Source organism: Temnothorax americanus, unplaced genomic scaffold (genome assembly GCF_048541705.1).
Source record: "Temnothorax americanus isolate GAGA-0224 unplaced genomic scaffold, ASM4854170v1 Scaffold14, whole genome shotgun sequence".
In the NCBI taxonomy this organism is placed as follows: domain Eukaryota; kingdom Metazoa; phylum Arthropoda; class Insecta; order Hymenoptera; family Formicidae; genus Temnothorax; species Temnothorax americanus.
Genome location: NW_027509275.1, coordinates 4,194,274 through 4,221,879, shown reverse-complemented (window position 1 = coordinate 4,221,879; position 27,606 = coordinate 4,194,274). Strand labels below are relative to the sequence as shown.

The following is a 27,606-nucleotide window of genomic DNA, read 5'->3' as shown; positions in this document are numbered from 1 at the left end:
GTGTCAAAGTGTCATGTGTGATGTAATGTAGCCGGTAGCGTGCGGTTGCGGGTTGCGCGGTAGCGCTAGACTGTGCGCGCGTTCCCAAACTCTGCTCGGTCAACGTCCGGGCGGAAACCCGGAGCAAGGTTTTAGAACGCTGCACAGCTGATGCGTAAAGATGGCCGGTACCGATATCACCGATACAAACGACACGACCGGATGCGGATAGGCCGCAGCGTTTGACAGCGTGTCGGTGTCGCGTTATCTCACTGCTCTGACACCACTAGCACGTAGCACGTCCTGCGTCCTGCGTCCTGCGTCCCGCGTCCCGCGTCCCGCAATAGTACCGAGCTGAGAGCGTTAGCTAGGGGTTCCGTAATTCGAATCGAATCGTTTTCGATGAATGTAAGCAACGTCGCCGATTACTCGACGATGTCGGAGGAACCTTGATGGTTTCGTCGGAGGAACATCGGAAAAGCGACGAGATGAGCGTGGTAAAAATAATGCGACAGCTCGCGACGATTACCATTTCTACGATGATCCTGGCCTCGCCGTAAGACACATATATTTTCTCTCAAACAAATTTTAATCTTTTTCTCTCGCAATCAGTGCACCGCTAATATATTCAATCTACATTAGCTATCGCGCGATACACTAACTAGTGTAGATTACATTAGCGGACGTCGATCTCTTTATAATTTCTCCCCATCTTTTTATTCTTTCAAGGCGACCCTGCAGATATCGCAGACATTGTGGACATTGCGGACATTGCGGACATTGCGGATATTGCTGCAGACCCCACAGACGTCGTATGCATCATCGCGATTAGACGTTCTCACGGAATCTGAGAATTTCTCGAGAGTGGATAGATCTCAAGAGCTTAGCTTTCCAAACGCTGAGTTGAAAGTCAGTATAATGGCTTACGAATCGCGTAACGCGAAATATTCACCGATCGCTCCGCAGCGGCTCAACGCGACTAGATACGGTTATTCTGGCCGTTCACCGATTGCTCCGCAGCATTTCCAACAAACCGACGAAAATCAGAATGATAACAATTTACGCGGCAGCAAAGAGCTCTGTCCGCAGATCAGCTCGCAACAGTCGTCCGGCACGCAGACCGTGCAAAAGGTGGACGCTGCGACTATGACGGACCCTCTGCAAATTGATTTTAGGCTTACTTCCGAATACCTGGCGCGTTGTTCCAGTACGTTAGGTATACCGTACGTAACCAAATACGAGGATTGTGCCGCCAATTCTAATACGACTACGTGTCAAGAAGTAAGACCAAAAATTGAATTTGAAATCGAATCGCAGCATATTAATGGTGAGTCAATCGTTTACTCGCTTACCTTTATTTCGTCATCAATCGCCAATTGTAATTGCATGCGGCAAGATATTTGCGGCGTGATATACGTTGAAAAATCTACTTGCCTCTATCTCTGTCTCATCGTCGACGATTTTGTTTAACTCGTATAATTCTTTGCCTGTGCAAGGTATGTCGGTTTACCGTTGCCCCGAGTGTGCGTATAGATTTGACGATCGGGAGGCGCTTCACGACCATCTAGAAGATCATAAACAAAGGCCGCACATCTGTGATATTTGCGGGGCAAGCTTGAAACGAAAGGAACACTTGGATCGCCATAAGCAAGGTCATAATAAAGATAGACCGTATCAATGTAACGTGTGTTGTAAAGCGTTCAAACGTAACGAGCACTTGGCGCGTCATATGATTACTCACTCAGGTAGCAAAAATCAAATTTGTACCGAGTGTGGTAAAGCTTTCTACAGAAAAGACCACTTGAAGAAACATTTGCAAAGTCATAATAGCGCTCGAGGCAAACATTTGAGTATTTCCCAAAGCAATCTCAACGATCAGCAGCCGAGCGACCAAGGACCGAGTAGTTTCGTTATGACGATGAGGCAATCTGGGCCTCCCCCACTTTCAATTCTACGGACATAGTTTATTATTAATTACGTGCACTAGCTCATCTCCGTCTAGATGAAGCGGAAAGTTTATTTTTACTATTTTACTTTAATTCATTCAGATGATTTTATTCCATAAGCTTTAATGCGAATGAGCTTTATCCGCGACATACCTAACTTTGCGAAATGATCCAAGATAATTTGTTATTGCGATATAAGAACCCATGTTCCTATAAGGGAGTATATCTTATTGCTACGTATTTTATCAATAGGCAGATAAGATTACGATAATGTTGTATCGATTTTGTAATATCCTTTATAATACACTGTACGTGTAGGAAGTTGTGTCTGTATATTGAGGATTGAGAATGTACCTGTTGGAGGGGGACGGGAGAGAAAGGGCAGATTTTTGCGTGAAACTTGAACAAGATATATTGGACATTAAAGTTGAAAATAATTCAGTCAGTATCAGTGACGTATTTTACACTATTGAATTATTTCGTATTTTTCCTCTTGGAAAAAACTCGAGTATCCGGTGATAAAGTTCGCTTCCACGAATACTACGATAGTACGATACCAATAGCCATCACAGCTTATATTACCGCTAGAGTGTTCTAAACAGAATCGAGTTTGAGGTTTAGCCTTTATTGTTGTTTCTCGCGATATTCTTCGTTCCTTCAAGAGATAAATTAACGAACTAGGTATATTACGAGACAATAGAAATGAATCACAAAATCTAATGTCGTAAATGTATAAATAAAAATCTGCAAATTTTTTACATATTTTTTTGAATCATTAAACATTTGTATCGAGTATTCGGAATAGTTTGTACAATAATTTTGCGTAATGATTAATAAGAAAGCGTAATAGCATAAGATCTTGGCGACTTGTAGCAAGACAGCTGTTAACAATTGTAGAGCGCTCTGCAGCAAAGAATGGAAATATTACCCACGTGAATTTATTGATGCATATCTGTAGATAAAAGTTATCGTTATTTGAGGAAAGTGAAGAAGGTCTATCTGTTTATACTATCGTTAAAAATAATTTCACGTCTATCAAAACTTTGTTAAATCTTGTACGGTGATCCCGTCACCACTTCGCTGTCGTAATTGACGCGAACAGAATATATCTCTGAGTATACCCGAATGCAGACCGTTATTTCGCTCCAAGAGAGAAGCCATAAGATAATGTTAATTCGTCCATTTCCAACATTAGTAATACACGTTGTCCGTGTATTGTGAGGCTCCATAAAAAGATTGCATTTGTATAAAAATTCGTAGTATTTTATTAGCATTTTCTTATTATATCGTTAAGTTGCACTCTTGTACATTCATACACGCACGCACAGACGCGCGCGCGCGCGCGTGCGAAATAAGAGAACAGGATCTAAAACCCTAAAAAGGAAAGGATAGCATTAACACAATAATCATAATTAAATTAATAAATGATTATTATATAAAAATATCTACCTCATTTATATAATACACAGTCACTGGAAATGCAAAAAACGCATACTCGAGTTGGTCGATAGTTTTATCGTCACTCTCGCGCGCAACAACAGAAAAAATAGAAGGCAACGCAGGATAGACAGAGGAATAGAAATAGAAGAGAGAGAGAGAGAGCCGATTTTTCTCGGGTATAATGGCCCCGAATAAATCTGATGACTTTTCTTACAAATTTATATACACAATATATATAACGAATTGTAAGAAAAGATGTAACATATAAGGGGGATATTATATATATATATATATATATATATATATATATATATATATATATATGAAGCATATTACCTAAAATATCTGAAAAATGTGCTCAAATATTGGACTTGCAGTCTCGCGATCTAAATTTATCCGCATTTGCATATTGTATATATATTTCAGTATGAGTTTCTCTGAATATCTCTTTTTTTTATTACCCATGACGTTGTTTCATCTCCTGCGTCTATTAAATTTTCTCGTCTCACGGTCTTAGAATCGACAGACATCTTAAGCGTTCTATATAAAAATAAAACATTGACGTTATATCAGAAGAATCGCTTATTATATAGTTACACCTTGTTTAATACATTTGTCTTGTCCTTTTCTTTCTTTTCAGTGCCTTTACCGTGCTCGTTCGTCATGTATAAACTTTTGATTTCACATACAACGTACACAATCAGTACTTTTGTACCCTGGAAGGCTGCGGTACAAGTGTTCAGCCAAGAAGGTAGCAACGTGGAGATAATTGTAGAATGTAAATTGAGACGGTTTAAACAAAAAAGGATCATAAGGTGTCGATACATTTAGAGTTTAGACGAGATGTCAAGACAAAGCCATCAGGATCATTTTTAACAATTTGCCGGAAGTCCTCGAAGTCATTTCGCGTTTATATATTCGTGCATATTATATATAAACTACTTAACCGGATAACTCTTTCAGCATCCTCTTCTTTCCCTGTCTATCGACGCTTCTACGAACCGAGTAAGAAAATAAAGAAAATAGCATTAATGGAACGAGATGTAGATATAGATATAGATAAATAGGAAGACTCGTAGATGACAAGCAAGACGAAAAAATTTATGGAGATTATATTTAAAATTTGTTTCGAAAATACAAACTGAATCGAGCACACTCAGCAGTTCTGAATATGTATCGCATTGCGAAGACTCGTTCGGCATCCTATATAATAAGATGTAAGGTATATATGTTGCAAAAAAATCATGCCGTTACTGGACAAAAGGGAATTCGTACTTCGAGGTCAGCCGGTCGTTTCACTCGTACGACTTGTACACCTTGTTACGCGTCACGCATCTAATCTATATATGAGAGAAATAAGAATTTGTGAGCGTTTGTACTATGTCGAGGAATTTGTATGTCTTTTCGTCGATCGCCTGTTAACATATCTGTTAAAAATTTCGTAATCACGCATACACTCGTAGCACACACTCGTAGCGACAAGGCGTCGATTAGATAAGCCAAAAAGACTAAACTACGGTCCGCTGAAGATTCTCCGTTAAACGCATACTTAATATAACAACGACGCGCCTGGGCTTATGCAAAAATCTTCCGTTCAACGAGATGCTCTTACACCGTACACTCACATTACGCAGGTGACTTGCGCGTTCCGCGAGAAATGACTGCGTCGAAAAATCTCCGACGAATATGACATTCAATTTAATAAGAAAAAGCAGAGCAACCGTTCATCCCTTCAACTTTTGTTTCGCACGAACCAATTGATAAAATTACATTCGCACTTGCGATCGCACTCGCGTCTTGTGATTAAATTCACTTCTTCTTCTTTGCTCTACCTATAGCTCAATACAAATAATTGAAAGTTTTGACATTGCACATAGAAAAATATGATTCTCATTGCTCTTCCATCTCTTCTCCTGTGGAGGCTGTGTACTTACATTCGAATACATCGAAATGGTGTCACGTTTCCTTTTAGATCTTTCCGCTACCCTTGTCGAGTAGTAGTCGGTCGTTATAACGACTGATCAATTTTCAAATAGCCGTCTTTATGCGATCTATATTGTTTAACGATATATTCGCTGTTCGTAATAAATAAATCGATAAAAAATATATATATAGCGAATCGATATGTTAACAATAAGAAATCTTTGCAAGTATACGTACATTTGCGGCAAAAGAAGCGGAAAGAGACAAATAATGTCGCGCGAATTGGAATGTAGAATTATTCTCGCTTACAAAAGGGTACTAAAGGAAACTTGCATAGTACATCTGATAAAATGGTAAATTATCGAATAATTTAAATACAACGTAAAAGAAAAGCTATATATTGTACATAATGATTCGCATCGAATGGAAATCGTTGCAGAATTGTTGTCGTTTACAGTTTTCTTATTTTTCTGCGGTTTCGCATAAAACTAGTAAGCGCGTCGCAAGAAAATCGGATCTCGTTTTCTCTATGTTGCTGCTAATCTTACTATTATCTCATTATCGTTATTATTACTAATATTATTATTGTTTTGTTATTAATATTATTATTATTATGATTATTGTTATTACTATAAGTTTTTATTATTATTATTATCATCATCATCATCATCCATCATTTATAAAATCCATATCTTCTTAATTGATCACTTCTAATCGAAATAAAGGAGAATCAAGTTTAACCGACATCTTGAATCAAAACCGAATGAACATGTCTGATACTTCATACAAATGGCATTTCTATTCAGTAATTTCTTTTTATCTCTACAATTTCTAAAATCAATAAACATTCGATTTGGAAAAAGATTCAGATACATTGCATTCTTTTTCTAGAGAGAAAAAGGCACATAAAGCATTTGATATAACTAAATTGTTCCTTTTGTCTCTTAAATCAATTTTTGATTTTGTGAAAAAATTAAGACATTCTGCGACAGGCGTCGAGGTATCCTTGATAAAATCAAAGACGCAACACGTATAATCCGGAATCAAGTTGTGCAGGACAATTTCTTGACAATCGTAGTCACAAAACAAGATACGAGATAGGAAAACGAAGAAGACGGTCGCTCGGACCAACGTTGTGGAGGCGGACGAGTGTACACGTAGTTCCGAGAACGGAGAGGCACAACGCGCCGCTTTTTCGATCTTAAATCTTACTATGGAAAACTATATGGGTGCGAAAAATCCAGCGCAATATAAAGGCACCGGAAAAGTATTTCTTTTCTTTTTTTGTTTCCTTTTTTTAAAATGCACACACATCAACTATTATCTCTCCTTTTTCTACAGGAACATCACTACATCTATGTAGCTCGACGAAACGATCGATTCTATATAAAACCATAAGAATCAACTGTTCGCCTCGTCGAGAATGGGATCATAGGAGGGAATAGGTTCTTTTAGCTACCCTTCAAAATAGACCTTGAGCCACTCATTTGTTTGAACAGTATGTCGAAGACGTGTGTCGAACTTTGGAAATATTTTCTTCTTTCTCTCATCCGTTCTCCTTTCTCCTCCTCCTCCTCTCTCTCTCTCTCTCTCTCTCTCTCTCTCTCTCTCATAAATCATAAAGCTATTTTTCATTATCTTTTATCATTATTTGTATATCCCGCCTACCGCCTGCGAAAAAACAGGCTTACTTTCCTCAAAAAACTTGTATCGTTTTCTACATATCGGTTCCTTATATATTCTCGATTCCTTCCACATATAGGACGCATGACAAATCTCGCGCCTTCTTCTCAAAAGCAGCATGACGTTAAAGGACGACATGGTGATCAAGATCAAAATGGTAGATCAAATTCTGAGACATCACAGTATCATCTTTTAACGTTGCTCTATTATCTGGATTACAAATCGATTCGGCGGCATCTTTTTCAATTATCAATCTTTACAATCCGGCAATCCGATGGATGATCTCCAAATAAAAAAATCACTCTTCTAAGATTCATATTACTCCCTAATTAAAACTTGGTTCTTTCTTAAGTTTTCCTTTTTCCTGTTGCTCTTGCATCTTTAGAACTGTCTTTAAGTTATAAGAAAAATTATGTGTACATCCTAAATTTTTCCCTAACATCTGCGTTAAGAAGAAAGCGCGATATTTGACACGCCCCGCGTACGATTCTAAGCTTCTCTTTCGCAGATCGTGTGCGAATAATACATTTTGTATATAAACTCTTACTCACTAATTTATAATCTAAGACTAACGCTCTGCCTCGATAGTTACAAGTACGTGGCAATGAAATATCTTAATATAAATTGATCTCCTATGTACGGCTTTTAGTATACACATGTATATATACCAGTGTATGAAATAATTTTATATCAATATATCATTATATTTGAGGTCTGACGAAACCTGAATTTTCGGTGTTTTCTAAACGTTTCATGTTAGAGATATGACGAAAAAGATCGAACAGCGCATTCGAAAGATGTTATTTATCTTGCCATCGCATACACGTAACGCTGTATTTGAATATTGAATACTGTAATCAGATTACAAGATCGTATGTTTATAAACTTTCTGTAAATTACAAATGTTTTACTATCGACTATTTTTTCAACAATGTTCTCACTAAAATTCGAATCAACGGACACAATTATATTCAAAATTTTTGTTTCTATAATAGTAAATCTCTAATAGTAAATTTTTTTATATTTTTCATCACATTTCTAACATTTCACGTTGCAATATGCATGTTTATACAATATATAGACACGTGTCTATCGTTACTTCAATACAACATGAACATATGAAGAAAAAAAATAATAATTGTAATAATAACAATGATAATAATGATGATAAGAAATGATAATAATAATGACAATAATAATTTTAAAAAGTGTGTGTGTGTGACACGTGCGTATCTCCACGCACGCAGCAGTACCTATGGTATTACATATGGTATCTGACTACAGAACATACATCTGTTAGTATGGCAAGAAAAAATGAAGATAAATTTAAAATAGATGGCACGAATATTAATACTATAAAAATGGGAATAAGTATAAACTTAAACGCAGTTTGATAATTACAGAAGATGTTTCCTTTGTCGGGAACAATCACAGTTTATGAAGATTTTGCGATGTGGATAAATATAAAAATTAAAAACTATCTTAAATACACTTTGTTCAAGAGACAGTGTACGCGACAACTATGTTTAGGTAAGTATTTACACACACACACTTATATATGTATGCGCGCGCGCGTGCGCGTGTGTATTACACTTATGAAATAAATCTTACATGTATGTATATATATATATATCTATATATATATAATCAGTATTCAACGAATGTAACGAATATAAGAAGTCCAACGAAAAATATGTATAAAAACAACGTAAAAAGTCATATAAAAATTATAAAAGATAATTAAGCTTCCATGAGACAAGTGCTTAGTACTATAAGTCACAAAGGAAAATAAGAAATTTGCTCCAAGCATTTGGGCAAATATGTATGGATTTGCATGTAATATACACATACAGATCCTCCACGCAACCCATGTACGCATGTACAAACGCACGCACGCACGCACGCACGCACGCACGCACGCACGCACGCACGCACGCACGCACGCACGCACGCACACACACACACACACACACAAATTTTGAACACACAAAAATTTGAAACTATCATAAAAATATAAAATACCCTCTCAACTTTATATATAACAAAAAAATTTTTAATAAAACAAAATATGATTTTTAGCCACGAAATATTGCTATGCTTTTGCCACATTTTTATAAGACATAATCAAACAATTTTATACTTAATATAAATAATTTTCCTTTTGTGCACTAAAAAATCAAATAGAATTCTATTTAAAATAAAACACACTGTTTTCTAATCGGTGGGTTAACTTGCAACTCACTTATAATGTGTATTAGGAATATGTAAAATTTGTATTCCTTTTACACTATTTGCACTTGTAATGTTGTTCAACAAAAAATAATAAAATATTGACAATTACTGCAAAAATCATTCATATGAATATCAATGCAATAATATAAAAGAAGAAAACAAAGAAAAAGAGATGCGTTAATTCTCTTTCTCTCTCACACACTTACACACACATTTTCTCTCTCTCTCTCTCTCTCTCTCTCTCTCTCTCTCTCTCTCTCTCTCTCATCGATTCGCTTAGTTCTTAAGTTACATTGATTTTTCATAAAAATATCTTCTTTTTTTCCTCGTCGTACACGACATATGGCAAGAATTTTTGACTTATAGTCAAATTCCTACTCTAGAATTCCTGTGGAAAATTAGTACTCTTCCCACATATGTACTTTTGTTTGTGCTATAAAAGCATAGACTATGACTGTTTTTTCATCTTTTATATATTATTTAAAAAAAAGCGTTTTTTTTCTAAAAGATTTGCTTTATACCTCATCGGTTTTCTGCTATGTTACGTTTGCGGGATGTCCAATTAATAATTAATGGAGTAAAATTTCTTCGAAACTGTCATAATAAATTTGAATAAAATATCTTTTTTATCCTATAAATAAAACTGTAATATGTATTTCGCATTAATTTGATTGTTGATAATTTTACCTTAATACCGTTATACGCAAATTGACTAGAAAAATATGTATATGTATGAAAAAATCATGTTATATACCTAAAAAGAAGTTAAAAAACAAAGCTTCCGTTATGAGGAAACAAAAAAAAATTATTCCGATAAAAATAATCTTGAATCTGGATTTTGTCTAGTTTTCAGCTAGAAAAAATTATCTTTATAAAATAATATTTTATTTACGAAATAAAATACTGTGAAAAGAGATATGTCAGATCTAGCTTAGTTTCGAGAAAGATTTATAATAATTGGACATCTTGCATAATTGCGCAAAATGTTACCCCTTGATTATATAGCATTATTGTGACGAGAACTTTACTGACAATGAAAATTACGGAACGTGTATAACAAATCGTCAAGTCAGGAATAAATTAAGACCTGTAGAAGGAACGACATCACTCCCCTCCCGCCCCTTCCCCTTCACTATTATACCGACGAGACGAAACAAGAGCAAGTTTTGAAGCACACAAAGCAACGCAAATATGTTTATATAAAATTCATTCAATTCAAATCATAGGTCAGTCTCAGAGCTACTCCTCATCCTCATCCTTATCATCACTGTCGTCGTCGACGACGACAATCATAGTGGTGACAATCGATTAGCGTCTTAGTGTTACCTCTTCGCCGAGGTCTTCTCCTCGTCTCAGAAATCTTTAACGTGTCCCAAAAAGCTGAGCTCGTGCGACTGATAATGACCAGATGCAGCAAGGGGGGTGACGCTCGATTGATGCGCTACGTTTACCGCTGTTAGATGATGATGATGTAGCGAATGATGCGACGTATGAGTATGAAGAATATTATTTGGGTGGGGAACCTGGAAGTTCCCTGGTGGCGGGGCTCAGGACAGGAGGGGACCCGGATGTCCACCCGGAAGAACAGACGACGCCGAGACGGTTGTGGTTTGCATACTCGAAACGTTATTTTGTTGTTGATTCTGTTGCGTGCCTGTGTAGAAATCGAAAATCATATTAATTTTGACACGATACGAGAAGAAGTACAGGGAAGAGTTGTCAATGGATCGTTAAGAGCTCGCGCATTTAATATCTCGCACATAATATACTTCTTACCAGCGTTTTGACTCAGCTCAGCCTTCACTCTTCTCGCAATGTGACTCCTGGTATGTTTTCGTAAATGATCCTTCCGATAAAATCCTTTGCCGCATTCGGTGCACACATGTCGCTTCTCCCCAGAATGTATTACAAAATGTAGAGTTAATTGTTCCTTTCTTTTAAAAGCTTTCAAGCAAACAGTGCAAACGTAAGGTCGCTCAGGATTGTGGCTCTGTTTATGACGCGTAAGATGGTCTTTTCGTTTCAAGCCAGCACCACATATGTCACAAACAAATCTTCTCTCTAAAGTGTGACCTAGAAGGTGCTGCTCCAACAATTCTCGTTCTGGATACGCCATGTGGCATTCCGGGCAACAATATAACGTCGAACCGTCCAACGCTGTGGTCAGGCGAATTTCGCCAGGCTTCGGACGTGGCTTCTTTTCTTTCGGCGTCTTCTTCTTTTTCTTCTTTTTATTATTCGGCGACATCATTATATTGGGCGTTGTCGTAGTCGCCACAGCTACCGAAGTCGTTTGCGCCATCTCCGACTCCTTTTTGATACTTTCGGCAGAATATTTAAGAAAATGGTGTAAACTCAATGGCAGAGTGCTGGCTGGTAAATGGCTGAGATAATCGGCCACGGTGGAACCAGGAGTCGCGAGCGACTGCCACGTTGCGGGCATAGTAGCTGGCGTTTGAGTATGAGCGTGCTGTTGGTGATGTTGATGCATCGTGTAATCCTGCTGAGAGCCATTCGTGGTAGTCTCTCCGTTACGCTGTTGCTCCTCAGCCTTCTTTTCCTTGGTCTTGTCCTTGTCTTGAAGAAGGTTGCAAACATCTTGTTGATTTATCGTTTCCGTGGATTGCTGAGACAGAAGAATATGTGTGTACAGTACAAATTTTCAAGCTCCCGTCTCTCTCTCTCTCTCTCTCTCTCTCTCTCTCTCTCTCTCTCAGCGACAAATTAAACATTTAACATTGTTCATCACCGACCGTGTCCCTTCCGTTTCATCCTTAACGCTTTTGAAATTACAAAAATTTGCTGAGCTCTAATTGACGGAAGGAGAAAGATACGATTGCAAGTAGTTATCTCTTCACGTAAACTGCTAAAGAATGACACGTGAAAAGTATTTGTTAAATTTTTCTAATCGCGCAAACTTGTTTTTATCTCTACAACAAGGAAGAAAGAGCCGCGCGCGATTGGTGCCGTTAGGCTAAAAAATACGCAAGTACATTTGTTGAAGAAGGATCGTAAAAGAGTGCTGCGGTTTACCTGATGATACGATCGTTTCTCTTGCATTCCAGGCGAGTTGGTTGGTCGTTGTTGAACCGACTGGGCTTGAGAGTACGGTACATTCGGATAATGGTGAACATTACTGTTGGGATAGCTAGTCTTATTGTTCATCATCACTTGCGATTGAGCGGATTGTACGCCGTTGTTTTCGGGACGGTATTTTCCCACAACCGGCACTCCGATCGGAGGCTGGTTGGGAAAATGATTGGCGTAACGCGCGCCCGCACCGCTGGAACTGTCGGTCGCGAATTGATGGATACTCGGTATAGTGCTAGGGAAGTGACCTCCAAACGGCGGGAAATTCATTGCAGACCGTAAGCGGAATTCGTGTACCTAGAAAGGAAGAAAACGAATAAGCGTCTTCTGAACGAGCGAAATTTTCGGAGGATACGAGAAATTCAAGGTTACTCCATGCCAAGGCGATGTATCGCCTTGAGCGAAGCGCGAGAGAGGTAAACGCGCGTGAAACGATAAGTTTCTCGTTTTGCGAGCGAGAGAGCGAGCTGAGAAAGGCCGTCGCCAGCCGCGTTCCAGCGACCGATCGCCACCGTTTGCATCGCGTACCTCTACGCACGCCGATGCTACGGCCAGCTACGGCATCGGCTTCTCGGCTCGCTCGCTGGCACAACTCCCGGATTTGGTTTACGTAATAAAGACGCGACGGCGACGGCGGCAGCGGCAGCGGCGGCGGCGACGACGACAACGACGATGGTGGTGACGACACGACGACAATGACGACGACGCACCGACGACGCCGATACCGACACCGACGTCGACATCGCCGCCGCCGCTGACGACGACGACGACGATAACACCGAGCGACGCCCGGCGTTATATTTACTCACAACGATGTCCCTCTCCCCATGTTTCCTCGCCGTACCGGATCCTTTCCTCGGAGGGGGATCTCCGTGATAGAGACGAGAGTGCGAGACTGCGAGTGCGGGGGCAGATTTTTCTCGCGCGCAAGAGGACACGCCAGAAAGAGACAGAGTCAGAGAAAGAGAGCGGGAAGGAGACGGCGAGAATGAGAGACAGATTAAACAGAAGCGCGTCGGTAGACAGTGTAGACACGCATCACGCGATTCACGCCACCACACTGACGAATACCGGAATACGCGGCGGCGGCAGCGGCGGCGACAGCCAGCAGACGGGTTGGCTCGTACCCAAGCTTACCCGCCACCTGAACGCTGACACTTGACGGCTTGTGCCAACTGCCAACCTGACGAACGATCGTCGACCGGTGACCAAGGTGACTCGCGGCGTCGCGTGGCCAAGGACGCGCCACGGATAGACACGGCTCCGGACTCACCACCCGTCTTGTTCGCGCAACGTAGCTTACCGAGCCACACTCGAGAACATGCCGACGAAAAAAAAGAGATGCGACTAAAAAAGCCGCCGACGGAAGATAGCCGTGGAAGATGGGGTGTCGGTAGGGGCGCGCGCGCGCGCGCGCGAGGGGAGGAGAAGCCGATTGTCAAGGGGACGGAGTACACGCGTAGGGACGCCACTGCCACCCTTCCCCTTCCCTTCTTCGCTATTCTACTCCGACGGTCCAACTCACCCCCGGCCTCACCCCACCCCATCCCCATCCCATCCGATACTCAGTCGATACGCAGCGTGGGGCCGTGGGGGCCGTGCGGGGGCCATCGCCGTACCGAACTCGAGAGAAAATGGCCGTGCGTGTAACTCGCAGTCGCGCGTACCACGCGCCTAGCCCAGATGTAAAAGACACAGATATGTCGCTTACCATTCGGTAACTTGCGACCCTCGCTCGAGCTTGCCCGGCGTGCTTTTTTCACGCGACCGGCTGTCACCGGAAAAGCTCCCTCGTTGTACGACGTGTTGACACCTGTCCCTCAAGTCGGTGCCCCCATCCCACCCATCCGCCCTCTACTGTACCAGCCTCTTAACTATTTTTTCTCTCCCGAGTCTCCCGACTCCCGACGCGACGCGACGCACCGCGACGCACCGCGCCGCGTCGCGCTGCGCCGTATCATGGTATTCGTAACGAAAATACCCGAATCGAGCTATGAGAATCGGGATTTTAACTTGAAACTTCCCGCCGACATGCCATCACATCTCCCCCCTTCGACCGACTTACCCTCATTTCATATATATATATATATATATATATATATATATATCGTGATACACACGATAATATATACATGCGTATGTATTTCCACACGACACATCGACGAAACCATTTTCAAAAAATTGCTTTTGAAAGGGAAACGTACGCGAATCTCACTAGAGAGGCGAGAATAGTTTTGTATTAAATGTATGTTTTATTTCAGTTTTCTCCTCCAATATTTATGTAAGTAACAATGAAAATGACTTATATACTATTTATCCTAACTACGATAATGATATATATATGTATATATATGTATATATATATATATCTATATATAATATTATGATAATAAAATAATAATATTTCTTGTACAGTTATACCCATTGCCTTTAATTGTGATACTTACAAATAAAAAGTTTTCTGATGTATACATATATACCTTTATCAAAAAGCTTTGTCAGGTGAATCACGATTGATCGATTTGGTTAACATTCGAGGATTTATATGCTTTCTCGTATCTTTTTACATCTCTTTTACATCTCTCGTCGCGTATCATATGCGGCCAAATGAGAAGAATTAGGAGTCGAAAGTACCTCGCACTTGACCGTAACGATCGATGAGTTTTCGTTTCTTGTCGATGTTGAAGCAACTGAGTGAAACGATAAATCTTTTGTCGATCGCGGAATAATTATCTATAAATAGATTGTAGAAACGTCGATTTCGGAGCAGCATGCTTCGTCGCGCAAATGCGTTTCAGTACGTAATTATTCCCGTCGTTTCCGAAAAAGTGAATTGAAACGTCATGATTTCCTCATATGTGATTCTTCCACCATCTCGTACAGCACGTTTGATCGTCGCCAACACTTTGCGCCTTTACACAAAGACAACATATGCAATGATCTAAATTATAAAAAAATGTAAGCATACTTCCGTCGATATATTTCTACAAAATACAAATTGGACTTGACGATTTACCGGCAGATTCCCTTATAACGTCACGATTGTATTGTATGAGAGAAAATAAATAATAAGATTCACCTCGCGCATACGACACGTACCAATACGACGTCTCCTTCCTCAGGGATGAAAAGTCGCGCGTGTATTTACAAACTCTGTTCCATGCCGTATCTGTTTACGCCTCAATTCTTTCATTACGTATTTTATCATCGTCGTCGTAAAAGCAAATTATTATTATTTTTTTATTATTATTATTATTAGCCCAGAACTCGATCGCCTTGTTATCTCGGGCGAATCCAATTCGCGCTTTCAAAAATATATATTTTTGCTTTTGTGTGTGTATATTTATTTATATATTTATATATATATATATATCTATTTATATATTTATATAAACTTCATATTTATCTCTAACTTGCGTCATGGAACTGAATCAGCGACAAAAACATCTTGTTCAAGACGAGCGGCGACTATCGCTTCTTTCTCTTTTACGTACGCTACAACGTGTACGTAAAAGAGAAACTCGTGTACACGAACTTTGTTGTCACTTTAGCTCGGCGCGCTTTACAGGATAATTGTTATAAACACGTACGCGAGCTTATTGTGCCGTGATTATAACCCTCAGTTACCTTACGTTTTTACATCCCGATATTACCTCACCAGGGTCTGAGAGACCCCTGCCGTTTTCTAGCTTGTATCTTTAAGACAAATGCATCAATTTGAAGTCTTTTTTTTTAATCGATGCGTCTTTTAAAGATCTACAAAACTGTGCAAGTTAGATTATTCCAAGTTAAAAAATGCAATGTTATAAAAAAAGTGGTTTTTCTGAAAAAACGAAAAAGATTGCTTTTTTTTTCAAGTTGACATAGTACTGACTAAAAAAAAATACAAGGGTTTTACGAACGTTTTAACAATGTGCAGGGTCTCTCAGACCCAGGTGAGGTAACTGAGGGTTAAAGGTGGATTAAGCCGATGGCGCGAGGATTTCATAATCCCAACAAATCGGTTTTGTGTCGATGGACAGGGACGTACATCTTAAAGAAATGGAGGCGGCGTTTTAAATGCCTTTGAAAGAGGCTGCGAAGTAATCAACTAGCCAACGAAACTTTCGTCCGATAACCATGAATTTGCCTATCGAATTTGCAAAATTCAATCAGCGAGCACGCTGTGTCGCGTACGACCTCTAGCGTGCTGATGATTGAAACGAAAGTACCGCCCAAGTTGATTCGGGGCGGTATGCTGTTGCTAATGCTGCTGCTGCTGTTGCGGCTGCTGCTGCTGTTGCGGCTGTTGCTGTGGCTGCTGCTGCTGCTGCTGCGATTGCTGCTGCTGCGACTGCTGCTGTTGTTGTTGCTGCTGTTGCTGTTGATGATGAAGCATAGTCATAGCTCCAGTTTCAGCCGCCGTAGGCAAAACTACGGTAGACTGCTCACTAACGGATATCTGATGAATCTGCGCCTGAGAACCTTGTCCCACTTGTATTTGAATTTGCTGCAACTCGGGCACCGAGGACTGTTGTTGCATTTGTTCCACTTGTTGCTGTTGGTCCGCCTGTTGTTGATTCTGCGTCGTATCGCTCGTATTCAATGGATCCTCCTTAGCACGCTTAGTAAGGTGAGATCTCGCGTGCTTTCTAAGATGATCTTTCCGATAGAACGCTTTGCCGCATTCGGTGCAAACTTCGGTCTTTTGTCCAGAATGTATAACAAAATGAAGATTCAAGTGTTCTTTTCGTTTAAAGCCCTTCATGCAAACGGAACAAATAAAAGGCCTGTCAGGATTATGACCTAATTTGTGCCGCTCCAAATGTTCCTTCCGTTTAAGACCAGCGCCGCAAATGTCGCATATAAATCTCCTCTCTATTTTGTGCCCGATCAGATGCTGTTCCAAACTTTCCTTCTCAGGGTACGCCATATTACATTGAGGACAGCAAAATAGGGTCGTGCCATCGAGAGCGGTAACTATGCTTACTTGTCCTGGTTTTGGTTTCTTCGGTTTTGGTGGTTTCTTTTTGTATTTCTTTTTTCGCTTCGGTTTCGCTCCTGCCTCCTGTTCCTCGACAACGTCGGGAATGATGGCCGTTTCTCCTCCGGCGACTGTAATCTGCACAGCTTGCTCTCCCGAAGCTGTGCTTCCGGAAGCGTCGAGACCATCCGCGCCAAGGGGACTCGATTCAATGGTAGCTTCCCTTTTAATAGTTTCCGCCGAAAACTTGAGAAAGTGTTGCAGACTAAGAGGTAAAGTACTCGTAGGCAGTCTAGAGAGATAATCCGCGACCGTGGATCCCGGAGCAGCGAGGCTCTGCCAGCTGGCAGGCATAGAAGTAACGAACTCTTCCCCGCTCTGATTACCTTGACTCTTGACGCTGCCTCGTTTGATAAGGGCCACGGGAGTCGTACCCTCCTTCACGTCCTCCTTGGACTCCTCTATGCTTTCCCGCAGAATCAAGTCCTGAGGAATCTGGGCGACCACGGTCAAACCTTCGGGCGCTCCCGGAAGTTGCACCGTCTGCTGAATCGTCTGTTGAGACGTAGTGGTCACAGCGGTGGACGTGCTTTGCGTCGTTTGATCGGATCTGCAATCAAGCGTCGCGGACAATCGGATTAAGCGATCGCTTTGCGCAAGATACGCAAGACGTACACGTAGACGCAATACGCGACACGCGTAGAGAATGTTCGGTGTGATTCAATGTACTTACGTTTGCGTAGTCGCTACGGTGTTTTGCGGTTGCACTTGAATTTGGACACCATCCGCGCCTTGCTGACTGTAGGCAACAGTGAGAACGGTGGCTGCTCCCTGCGGGAACTGACTCAAGGATATCGGTGCCAAATGATACTTTGGCTGATCGCCGCTATTTCCGCTTTGAGACACGCTAGGATTGACCACTTGTATCTGGACAGTTTGCTGTTGCTGCGTGCCATCTTTCCCCGGGACGGTGATGGGCAAGGTAATAATCTGCTGTTGTTGATTATTACCGCTTTGGGCCACGGCGAAACCATTCGGATCGACCGGCCTCAAATAATGAACACCACCTTCACCGCCAGACAATACTCCGACCACCTGTCCTCCAGTGGTAAGGTTCTGCGCGAATTTCGCTGTGGCGAATTGATGAACGGTGCCGGTCGGCAACGAGCCGGTGAATCCAGGGAAAGGTGTAAAATTCATTTTTCGAAACGATTACGCCTGTAACAGGGGAGAGATTCATTCTTGTTATTTAGCAGGTTGTGCGTGTGTGTGGTTACAAAGTTTATTTATCTCTAAAAACTCTTCGACGCGACATTGATCTATTTCTAAGAAAAGTCTCCAACAATCACTATTACGATGTTACTCTTAAGATGATGCAAACGCGAGAGATTACGAGAGAATCGAGTTAGTTTGGAGGTTAAAAAGACGCTAGCCTCTCTCTCTCTCACTAGAAATACGGACAGCTCCAAAATTAACGAATTTTTGTAAAACCATTAGCGCGTACATTTACGTTACAATACACGTTCGATGGACACACGCGCGTGTATGTAAAATATTGTGCAAGGTGTACGAGGAAGATTACGCCTGTTCGTTTCCGCTGCAATCTTCAATTTAGTGCAACAAGTTAGAATGAAACAAATATATTTTCTTTTATTCTAACTTATCGCACTAGTTCAGAAGTGCAGCAAAAACGAACAGGCCTACTGTGCGTTTAATTACAGATTGTAAGATCGTTTCCTGTAAGTAATTACGAATAATTAAGAGCGTCAGTTTTTAAGCGAGACGCGAGATGTGCGTTTGTAACAGAGAAATATCTATATTATATGTATATCACATACGTGCTAAGATCGGTGCGCGTTTATCTACCAACGAAACAGGTCTCTGTGGTATCCCCGTCGCGTTTCTGGTGCAAGAGATTATCGAAAAGACACGTTCCACTCGAGTCCCACGCGAATGTAATTATCGGAGGAATCTCACAACGTGGAAGGTATCGAAACTCGATCTATATAGATAGAGACGTTCATCCTTTCAAGACCCTTTCGCGTATGGCGCGAACAAGAGTGTAATAGTCGAGTCACCATCTCCCTCGTCCGCTTCAATTAACAATATAATAATAAAATATATAATAATAAAATAAGACAGACAGCAAGGTGTCGCGCGCGCGCGCGCGCGCAACGAGAGCGAGATTTTTCTCGTTTCTGTCTCGGTCTCGCGCGCCGCGCCTCCACGCACGTGCGTCTCCATGCGCGAAGAAGTTGGCACCTTATTCCCGCGACTGTAACCGGGACTTGCGAGCTAACCCAGCTGAAATTAACTTTCCCATTCTCGCCCCGTGTACTCGTCGCTTTTGCGACAAAATCAAAACTCGACATTCGAGCGAGTGGCGGCAAGACGAATAGCGGCGCCGCGGCGCGGCGTTTCCGACTCCGGACCGGACCGGAGCCGGAGCCGGAGCCGGAGCCGGAGCCTTGGCGATCGCGTTCCGCGTGCACGAGGGTGGGGTGAGGGCTCCCCCACTTCACCCCCTCCTCCTACCTAAAAGGGATCCGGGAGCAGGGAGGATAGTCGTCAAAGTGGCCCAGGATCCCACCCCACTCCACAGCGCGGCGACGGTGCCCCTACGGGTGCCGTAAGGGGTAGGAACGCGACGAGGGTAGAGGAGGGGGAGGTACCATAGGTGGGAACCTGCCGCGAAATAGAGCTCGAGACTCGGTTTCTCTTCCTCCCGCGCGCGCGTTACCACGACTCGACCGACGTAGCGCGTATCGCGAGAATGGGACGAGAAAGAAGGCGAGCTAACAGGGGTAGGGGAACGTCAAGAAAGAAGGGAGTCGAACCTCGGCACGCCGACATTCCCCGGGGAAGGGGAACGCGAAAATGTCAGGGGGCGAAGGTACCCGTAGCGGGTGGCCAGATGCAGCGCGCGCCAGACGAATTGGGGCAACGACGACAACGATAACGATACTCGAGGCAACGGGAATCCCTACCCCCAGGTGCAAGGAACGTTCATAGGATCCGAAGCCGACGACGGAAGGGAGGAGAGAGAGGGAGAGAGAGGTTACAAGATATCCGCGAGCCCGGGGGGATCCACCGTCCGACCGTCCGTCCGTCCGCGTACGTGCGCGTACACCTCTTTCGAGGGCCAAGAGTCAAGAGTGTTGCTCCGAAGGGGATAGATAATTAGAGAGAAATAATCCTCGGGTGAATTACGAATCTCGAGCTCTCGAACGGGGCGGCGACGAAGGAAGGGAGGCGCTACGCTTCACTCGCCGTCGACACCACGCGTGACGCGACGTGTTTTTCGTTGTACGCGGAATGGCGTACGCGACTGATCGGACGGCTCCGTCGTCGCTCGTGCTGACTCTAGACGCTCTCGCAAGACGCGCATGTCGCAATGGCGCACCGATTCTCCTAAGGTTAGCCGAGGCTAAGTTTATCCTTATCCTCGTCTCTCGCGACCCGACCGCGACGACCGCTCGAGAGCGCTCGCGCTCTCTCTCCTTCCCTCTCACGCTCGAACGCGTCCGCTAGTCTCTCCGTCTTTTATCTCTCGAGTGCTCCGCAAAAGACGCGTACCACGTATCGCACGTATGCGGCGGTACATAAGTACGTGGACGTTTTTTTTTTCGCGAGATTCGCCTCGACGAGTTTAGGGCGTTTAGGCCTGTCTCTCGATATTACTGCTGCGCGTGGGGCGCTGCACGCCAAACGGATCAGCGACTGTTGCGCAACGACGACGTCCCGTCCCGCATCGTTTCCTTTCCGCCTCGCTCCCAACTCCAAGCTGGCATGGCTGGCGAGCTCCGAGCTCCGAGCTGCGACATTAAGAATCGCGACCGCGACTATCGCGAGGCGCGCTGAGAGTCGAGAACGGGGAACAAAAACTTGGACGCGTTCGCCTCTCCGGCCCGGCCGACGCGCGACGGCGAATGGCGCAAAGCGTGAGCGTGGCTGGCGGCTGGCGGCTGGCCTATACGCCCGCCATGTTGGAAGAAAAAATGATTCACGATTCACGTATAGGAGCGCGTGAGAATGAGAATTGCGCGACGCGCTACCTATTTTTACTTTTTTATACATTTCCCTCTCTGCTTCTCTCCCGCTCTACGCACATCGCGAAATCCCTTCTTCCAACGCGCGTCGCGCGCGCGGAGAGTAGAGTAGAGTAGAGTACTCTTCTCTCGTGCCTGGGTGCCTCTCCCTCCCTTCCTCGTTCCCCTGAGCGCGTCCGCGTCGTTTGCCTTCGCGCCGTACCCGGGGCCAAGGACGGAAATAGGAAAGAGATCGACGACGAGACGCGTCAGCTGACGGAGAGCAGGGCAGAGGCGAAACGACCGAGGTACACGGGCAGGGCTGTTGTTTACACCCCCACTTCGATGGGTCAGAGGCAGCGAGATGCCACGGAGGGGCCTCCGAGACCTCGACGAACACCCACCACCACGCAATTTCCAACCCCACCAGCCTCTCAACCACTGTCCGCACCTCCAACCACCCCACCAAAGCCAGCTCGAGCCAAGCCGTGAGCCACGACGAGGGCCCCGCGACGATTTTAGTGTCTTGGGGTGGGTGCTCTCTGTGGCCACCGTTTCGCGGTTTCTCTCGCGCATGGGTCTCGTCGTCGTCGTCCCGCGTCCGTCCGTCGTTCGTCGTTGACGTTGTCGGGAGTCGAGTGCGACATGGCACCCGCGGGGCGGTACCGTCGCCCGGAACGGGATGCGTCCGTCGCATCGGGAGGACGATCGAGCCAGAGATATAAAGATAGATGTGTGTGTGTGTGTGTGTGTGTGTGTATATATATATATATATAATATATGTACATATACATGTGTATATTTATATATAATATATATATATATATATGTATATGTATATGTATAGGGGGAGGAGGGGAGAGAGAGAGAGGACACGCATATGGTCATTGTATCGGCAAAAATGTATACGCGTAATAAATGTACCGCGTACGGCGTCTAAAGTAGAAGAAAGATTGCGAGCGGGATTGTTCAAGGTGCGAAAACTATAATCGTCTGTGCTAGTCGGCTTTGTTCTACTTACTCGTAAGTACAGGCAGGTAGATGAGCGGGCGGACGAGCACAGCCGCGACTCTCCGTGCACGCTCGGCTCAACGTACCGCTGTTACTGTCGCTGCCTTCGTTCTCCGTACCTCCACCTAGTACGGGAATCGTCCGTCTGGCTGCCTCGCGCCTCGCGCCTCGCGTGCGTCGTCGTTCCCAATCCTCAGCGCAGCGGCAACGACTTTCTCATTTCAACGTGAACGCGCCGACCGACGTATCGCCGCGGCTGTCGCTGCGACGCACACGTCATACATATGCGTAGAGACGTCGGGACGGACGCGCGCGCGTCTCTCTAACGGAAGCTCGAGGAGAGCTCGAGTGACTCCGCGATAAATTCGCGCTCGCTCGCTCGTTCACTCGCGCACTCTTTCTCACTCCCTCTCTCTCTCTCTCTCTCTCTTTCTTTCTATAGCGCGCGACGAGCGACGGCTCTCGCTGAACGGAGACGCGCACACGCTTCGTTTCCGGGTTTACGACAACCAACCGCGATCGAATATGGCTCGGCCGCTCGGCCCTCCTCGGTCGGTAGGTAGGTAGACGAGCGTGGACCTCGTTCGAGCCGGCCAACGGGAACAAATTCGCGAACTAACGGTACATAGCTGCCCGACGCCACTACGACCGACCACGACCGTGGACGCTGAGGTGGCCACGCGTAAACTCCGCGAGTCGCGAGCGAGTCCGAGCGTCAACCCGTCAAGCGCCACTCGTCCGCACTCGTCCGGAAATTCCGAATAATATCGCGCTGGCGCGCAACGTACCGCACTTTGCACAGTCCGCACGTCTGCACGCGCGACGCTTAGCGCCGAGCGCCTGGACCAGATCCACGGATCCTTGTCTCGCGATCGACGAGACACGAAGACACGCGGGAACGCGCTCCCTATATAACCGCTGTTAACATTTCAGCGGTTAAAATATTAACTATGGCGGCGGTTTACGCGCAGAGTAGTATGTACGTTGCGAGTGCAACGGTAGGGTGTAGGGTGAGAAGATTAGAACGTAGCGCTTGCGCGTACACACTTGCCGATCGAGCGCTAGTGCTTAGTGCTCCCGCGGCGTAAGAAACCATCGGCCGAAAGCTGAAACTGCTGCAGATTTTCGCGCCGGATTATCTCACGCGTCTATCTAAACGCGTCCGTCCGTCCGTCACTCCGTTAAGCCGTTAAATCCTTTTCGACGCTCCGTCACGCGTACATTGCTCAATATTGCTTACGCGACACGCGACTGCTTACGGGAATACGGGAACGCCGAACGGAAACGGAGCGCCGAGCGGAGCGAAGCGGCTCGACCTACGCGCACCTAGCGGCCTACGGACCTACCGCCTACCGCGGACACTGGAGGTTAAGTCGTTGAGCGGAGAATTGGAGACCCGACTACACTGTACAGCCATCTTTCCTCCTTTTTTCTCGAACGCGCGCACTTTTACGAAATGTTTACGAAACCACGATTCAACCGCGGGTCTGACGATCCTCGCGCGCGCGCGCGATCCTTCCTTCCACCAACGTCCACGCAAAGGCATCTTTGGTCGAGTCTCCGTACTCCCATCTCTCGTAACGCGTGTAAAGACTGCAAAGATGCCGCGCGGTAAACTCCACTCTACGCGTTTCGTTGCGCTTTCCGACAAGAAAGCGAAGAAAATAATTGTAACGACCAATGGGACGCGTGTATGCGTGACGAACGAGAGAAGCAACGGGTACAAATAAAGGAATGCTACAACTTTTACGATGTCGCGTTAATGATTCGTGTACTCTCATTTACATAGAATTTTATTCACTATTGGAAGATGCTTACGATTCTAACGATTGTACATTGAATCTTGAATCTTACATTTATCGCTGTCTCTTAGAAAAGTTTTACATATCGATTTTATTGCCGCGACGTGGGACACTTTACCATTGTCCGAGCGATTGACCGGGAAAGGATAATGAAACGAGAAGAGGAAATTGAAAATTGTCAAGTATATCGCACAGGAGAACGACGAAAGAAACAGCGAGACGAGCTGGCTGAATCTCGGGAGGACGAGTCCGTTTCGCGAGCCAAATGGAACGTGCGCGTCTCGATCAATACAAATCCGGTCTCCTCTGCACGCGTTCCACGTACAAGGAAAAGAGCAATTTATTGCTCTCGTAATAAAAAGGATTCTCCGTCGCACCTAAATCTGGTCTATAATCACTGGTAAAGTTGCTTTGGCTGGAACCACAGCTGCCTCTGGGCGATGAATTTTGAGACACCTCCGAGCAGCTTGGAGACGACGCGAACGTGCCGCTTTCCCAATCGGTCTCCATGCTCTCCACCGTATTCCCCGCCGCTGTATTCAAACCATTGATATGGAGATTGTTGATCCGTTTGCTCAATGGCATAAATTCGCTAGATTCTTCTTCTACGTTGCGACGTCTCTTCCTAAACGATCCAAATGAAAAATGATGATAAAATAACGCGCGACGCTGTTACAGACACCGTTATTAAACCTACGTTTTATAGCTTTGTCGTACTTTTATACTTTTGTGCGCACGCGCCTGTGTACGCGTCGTATCGAATTGTAATAAAAGCGTTACGTCACCTCGTAAACGTTTCAACGACGGACCAACCTGTTCGTCCGTGTCATGGTGTCGTCGGCGTTGTCGCGTTAGTTCGATCTCCACGGGGACTTGACAACTTCAACAAATATATTTTCTCAACCGATACATGTTGCGATCCTGGTCGACGTTGCTCGCGATACTTGTTCCGCGTTCAATTGTATTTCAAAGTTTCCGCTACAAAATGTATAATAAAACTATAAACTACACAGACGCTTCGGCAAACAAAATGACTTTTGGTCGATCCTTAGATCCAGATGTAGCGAATGACAAAGATCCGAAATCAAAGATCAGAGATAAATCGGAAAACTAACCTCCTTTTCGAAACGCCAGTCGTCAACGCCGTCGCAACGTGTCAACATTGTGGAAACAATTGACTGTACACTGTACACAACGGATAGAGGGCGCCGAGGGCGGTAGGTAGGTTTAATGGAGAATTCACACCGCGTCCGAAGTTCGACGTACGACGATCCGACATCCAATAGGAAATTTTGGTCTCTAATAAGAAATTCTGTTATTGGATGTCGGATCGTCGTACGTCGAACATCGGACCGGACGTGATCGGACGCAACGTGAATCCTCCATTATGCCCGGTGTCCACGATGCAAGAACTATGTCCAAGTTTTAATTTAAGCCAATGAAACTGCTGCTTTTTCGTAAGAGCTGCAAGTTGATTGGCTTAAACCAAAACTTGGACCAAGTTCTTGCATCGTGGACACCGGGCATTAGAGACAAAAATTTCCTATTGGATGTCGGATCGTCGTACGTCGAACATCGGACGCGGTGTGAATCCTCCATAAGACTTTACGATTACGACTAAAGGCCAATATCACAGTCTCCGATTAAACTCACTCTTCGTCTCTTTCTAGGGGGACAGTTAGAAAGAGATGCAGAGTGAGTTTAATTTGAGACTGTGATATCGGCTCCAAAACTTTATGTTACGTGCAATGGCTTTTACGGTTCTTGAAACGAGGTAAAAATTACAAAAGTGAGAGGATTCACCAGAGTATCTACGGTTTCATTGGTCGAGATCTAGTAAATCTGTTCACTTTTCGCATTTTTATCTCGTTTCAAGATACACACGCGTAATAGGCCCCCTGTTTTTAATCCGATTCCCTGATGATCCCCTGTTCCTATTGCCCGTTGCCCGGCCTTACGCAAGGGTTTTTAGTCTCGTTACATCCATCGGGGTCTAGTAAATGGGCGCGTTCGGCAGACACAACTGTTGCACAACTGTTGAGTTCGTCTTCGCAACACTCTGCGTTGCGTGGTTGGTTCCAGTTGGTTCTAAAAGTAAGAACCACGCGCACGTTCGACCGCTACTGAGCAGCTTGGTCTGCTGAACGCGACCACTGTGAGCGATTACGAGTGACGTGCACGTCCGTGAAATGAAATGCGGTACATAATATGCTCTACTTTTTTAACGAGGGATGGATAAGTGTTAAAATTACGAAATGACCAGAATTCAAAGATTCGCAAATGTATTCAGATAGTATCTCTGGTTATTCACAGTTATACATATTTATAATTGCTAGTTTACGCGCGCCGCGCCGCGCGCGCGTTCGTTGATTCCGTCGTATAATATTTGCGCGTAGGATATAATGCAAGTTGGTCGAAAAAAGGAATTCACACGGAAACCCTGACACATATTCGTATATGGAGAGATATTGGAGCATGTTCTGTATTTAGTTGGATAGCTTCTGTGTTGGTTGGACGGTACCGAGAGTAGTTACACGTACGACGAAGGAAATCTAATAGCAAATTCGGTTGGACGCACGCTATTATATAGTCGTGTACAAATCGATGTATAAAGAGAGAGGATGCGCGTTTACTGTTTAATAAATATATATAAACACGGGTCAAACCGCGAAATCCTCATCGATAGACTTTAATTGTGTATTATTTTTTGGAAAAATATGTATTTTATCGTTCGAGATATATTTGCATTTCACTTTACGAATGGTCGAGTTGTAAGTTGTAATAATCGTAGCTGACAATGACATCTAAACGTGCGCGCGCACAGAAATTATGTGTATACATCTCTTTTATAACTATAGCAAAAGTTCATAGCTCAATCGCATCGACCAAGTGTCAATAAGCGGGATAAAGCGTGCGTTGCTTCTTAGTGGAACGAAATGATCAGATCGTAAAACGATGTCATGAATAAACGGATAAACTGATTTTTGCCTGTGTGCCTCTGTCGTATGAATCAAACGGTTCATACGAAATGATACTTATCAGTTATACAGAGTATTATATAATATACGTATGCGATGAGACGTTGCGCTTTTTTAACGTAAATCGCAAAGCCTCTGATAGGCCGGGTATTTGACAGCATTTTATATATATATATACCTATCGCACTCGATACGTTCGTACATGGATGCGAATGGATCTTCCGTTAGTCATTAAACTAAACGAATCGCTCCAATTGCATTGCGCGCGTTGCGCGCAAGCCTCTTAATTGACGCGAGCCTAATTATTGCTTGGCAAAGTAGCAAGTAAAGATACCGCGGTAGCGCGAATAAAAGAATCGCATAAAAATCCTATTTAGGCTTTATCGCGAAGGATACCGACATCCGGAGGATATCGCCCTGGCGTAACATCCCGCCACAGGAAGGAAAAACTATATATATGCTTTATATGTTTTATCTCGGATTTGAAACCAACGGGGACGTTGCATTCTTCAAGAATCTCCGTTATTTAAA

The 27,606-nt window shown here is 44.0% G+C and overlaps 4 protein-coding genes across 13 annotated transcripts; 1 reads left to right on the top strand and 3 right to left on the bottom strand.

Moving 5' to 3' along the window:
- The first annotated feature begins 32 nt into the window (after positions 1-32).
- Positions 33-4,704, top strand: LOC143894570 (uncharacterized). The gene is made up of 3 exons (XM_077400950.1): positions 33-535; positions 709-1,306; positions 1,476-4,704. The coding sequence occupies exons 2-3, from the start codon at positions 898-900 to the stop codon at positions 1,940-1,942; spliced, it is 876 nt and encodes a 291-aa protein (XP_077257076.1). The 5' UTR covers positions 33-535; positions 709-897; the 3' UTR covers positions 1,943-4,704.
- LOC143894565 (uncharacterized) lies at positions 4,462-14,282 on the bottom strand. 7 transcript variants are annotated; one of them, XM_077400940.1, is made up of 4 exons: positions 14,005-14,282; positions 12,237-12,590; positions 10,980-11,829; positions 4,462-10,857 (listed from the first exon to the last, which is right to left on the bottom strand). In XM_077400940.1, exons 1-4 carry the CDS (start codon positions 14,005-14,007, stop codon positions 10,751-10,753), a joined length of 1,314 nt encoding a protein of 437 aa, XP_077257066.1. In that variant the 5' UTR covers positions 14,008-14,282; the 3' UTR covers positions 4,462-10,750. The 7 variants fall into 7 exon arrangements, with proteins under 7 accessions (XP_077257066.1, XP_077257070.1, XP_077257072.1 ...); XM_077400944.1 differs by lacking the exon at positions 14,005-14,282 and adding an exon at positions 13,431-13,574; XM_077400946.1 differs by lacking the exon at positions 14,005-14,282 and adding an exon at positions 13,421-13,567.
- A 2,147-nt stretch (positions 14,283-16,429) lies between these two features.
- LOC143894563 (uncharacterized) lies at positions 16,430-23,549 on the bottom strand. Of its 4 annotated transcripts, none has more exons than XM_077400937.1 (4): positions 22,306-23,549; positions 19,095-19,349; positions 17,990-18,474; positions 16,430-17,866 (listed from the first exon to the last, which is right to left on the bottom strand). In XM_077400937.1, exons 3-4 carry the CDS (start codon positions 18,454-18,456, stop codon positions 16,537-16,539), a joined length of 1,797 nt encoding a protein of 598 aa, XP_077257063.1. In that variant the 5' UTR covers positions 18,457-18,474; positions 19,095-19,349; positions 22,306-23,549; the 3' UTR covers positions 16,430-16,536. The 4 variants fall into 4 exon arrangements, with proteins under 4 accessions (XP_077257063.1, XP_077257061.1, XP_077257062.1 ...); XM_077400935.1 differs by lacking the exon at positions 22,306-23,549 and adding an exon at positions 19,519-20,610; XM_077400936.1 differs by lacking the exon at positions 22,306-23,549 and adding an exon at positions 19,792-20,610.
- A 500-nt stretch (positions 23,550-24,049) lies between these two features.
- LOC143894571 (uncharacterized) lies at positions 24,050-25,370 on the bottom strand. The gene is made up of 3 exons (XM_077400951.1): positions 25,213-25,370; positions 24,911-25,075; positions 24,050-24,722 (listed from the first exon to the last, which is right to left on the bottom strand). The coding sequence occupies exons 2-3, from the start codon at positions 24,925-24,927 to the stop codon at positions 24,383-24,385; spliced, it is 357 nt and encodes a 118-aa protein (XP_077257077.1). The 5' UTR covers positions 24,928-25,075; positions 25,213-25,370; the 3' UTR covers positions 24,050-24,382.
- Positions 25,371-27,606: the final 2,236 nt, after the last annotated feature.

Coding starts and splice junctions, on each gene's coding strand:
- LOC143894563 (XM_077400937.1), bottom strand. CDS start 18,456: ATGAATTTTACACCTTTCCCTGGATTCACCGGCTCGTTGCCGACCGGC. Junction 17,867..17,989: donor ACCGTAGCGACTACGCAAAC/GTAAGTACATTG, acceptor GCTTGATTGCAG/ATCCGATCAAACGACGCAAA.
- LOC143894570 (XM_077400950.1), top strand. CDS start 898: ATGGCTTACGAATCGCGTAACGCGAAATATTCACCGATCGCTCCGCAG. Junction 1,307..1,475: donor CGAATCGCAGCATATTAATG/GTGAGTCAATCG, acceptor TGCCTGTGCAAG/GTATGTCGGTTTACCGTTGC.
- LOC143894565 (XM_077400940.1), bottom strand. Junction 11,830..12,236: donor AGAAACGATCGTATCATCAG/GTAAACCGCAGC, acceptor CTTCTGTCTCAG/CAATCCACGGAAACGATAAA. Junction 10,858..10,979: donor TGAGCTGAGTCAAAACGCTG/GTAAGAAGTATA, acceptor ATTTCTACACAG/GCACGCAACAGAATCAACAA.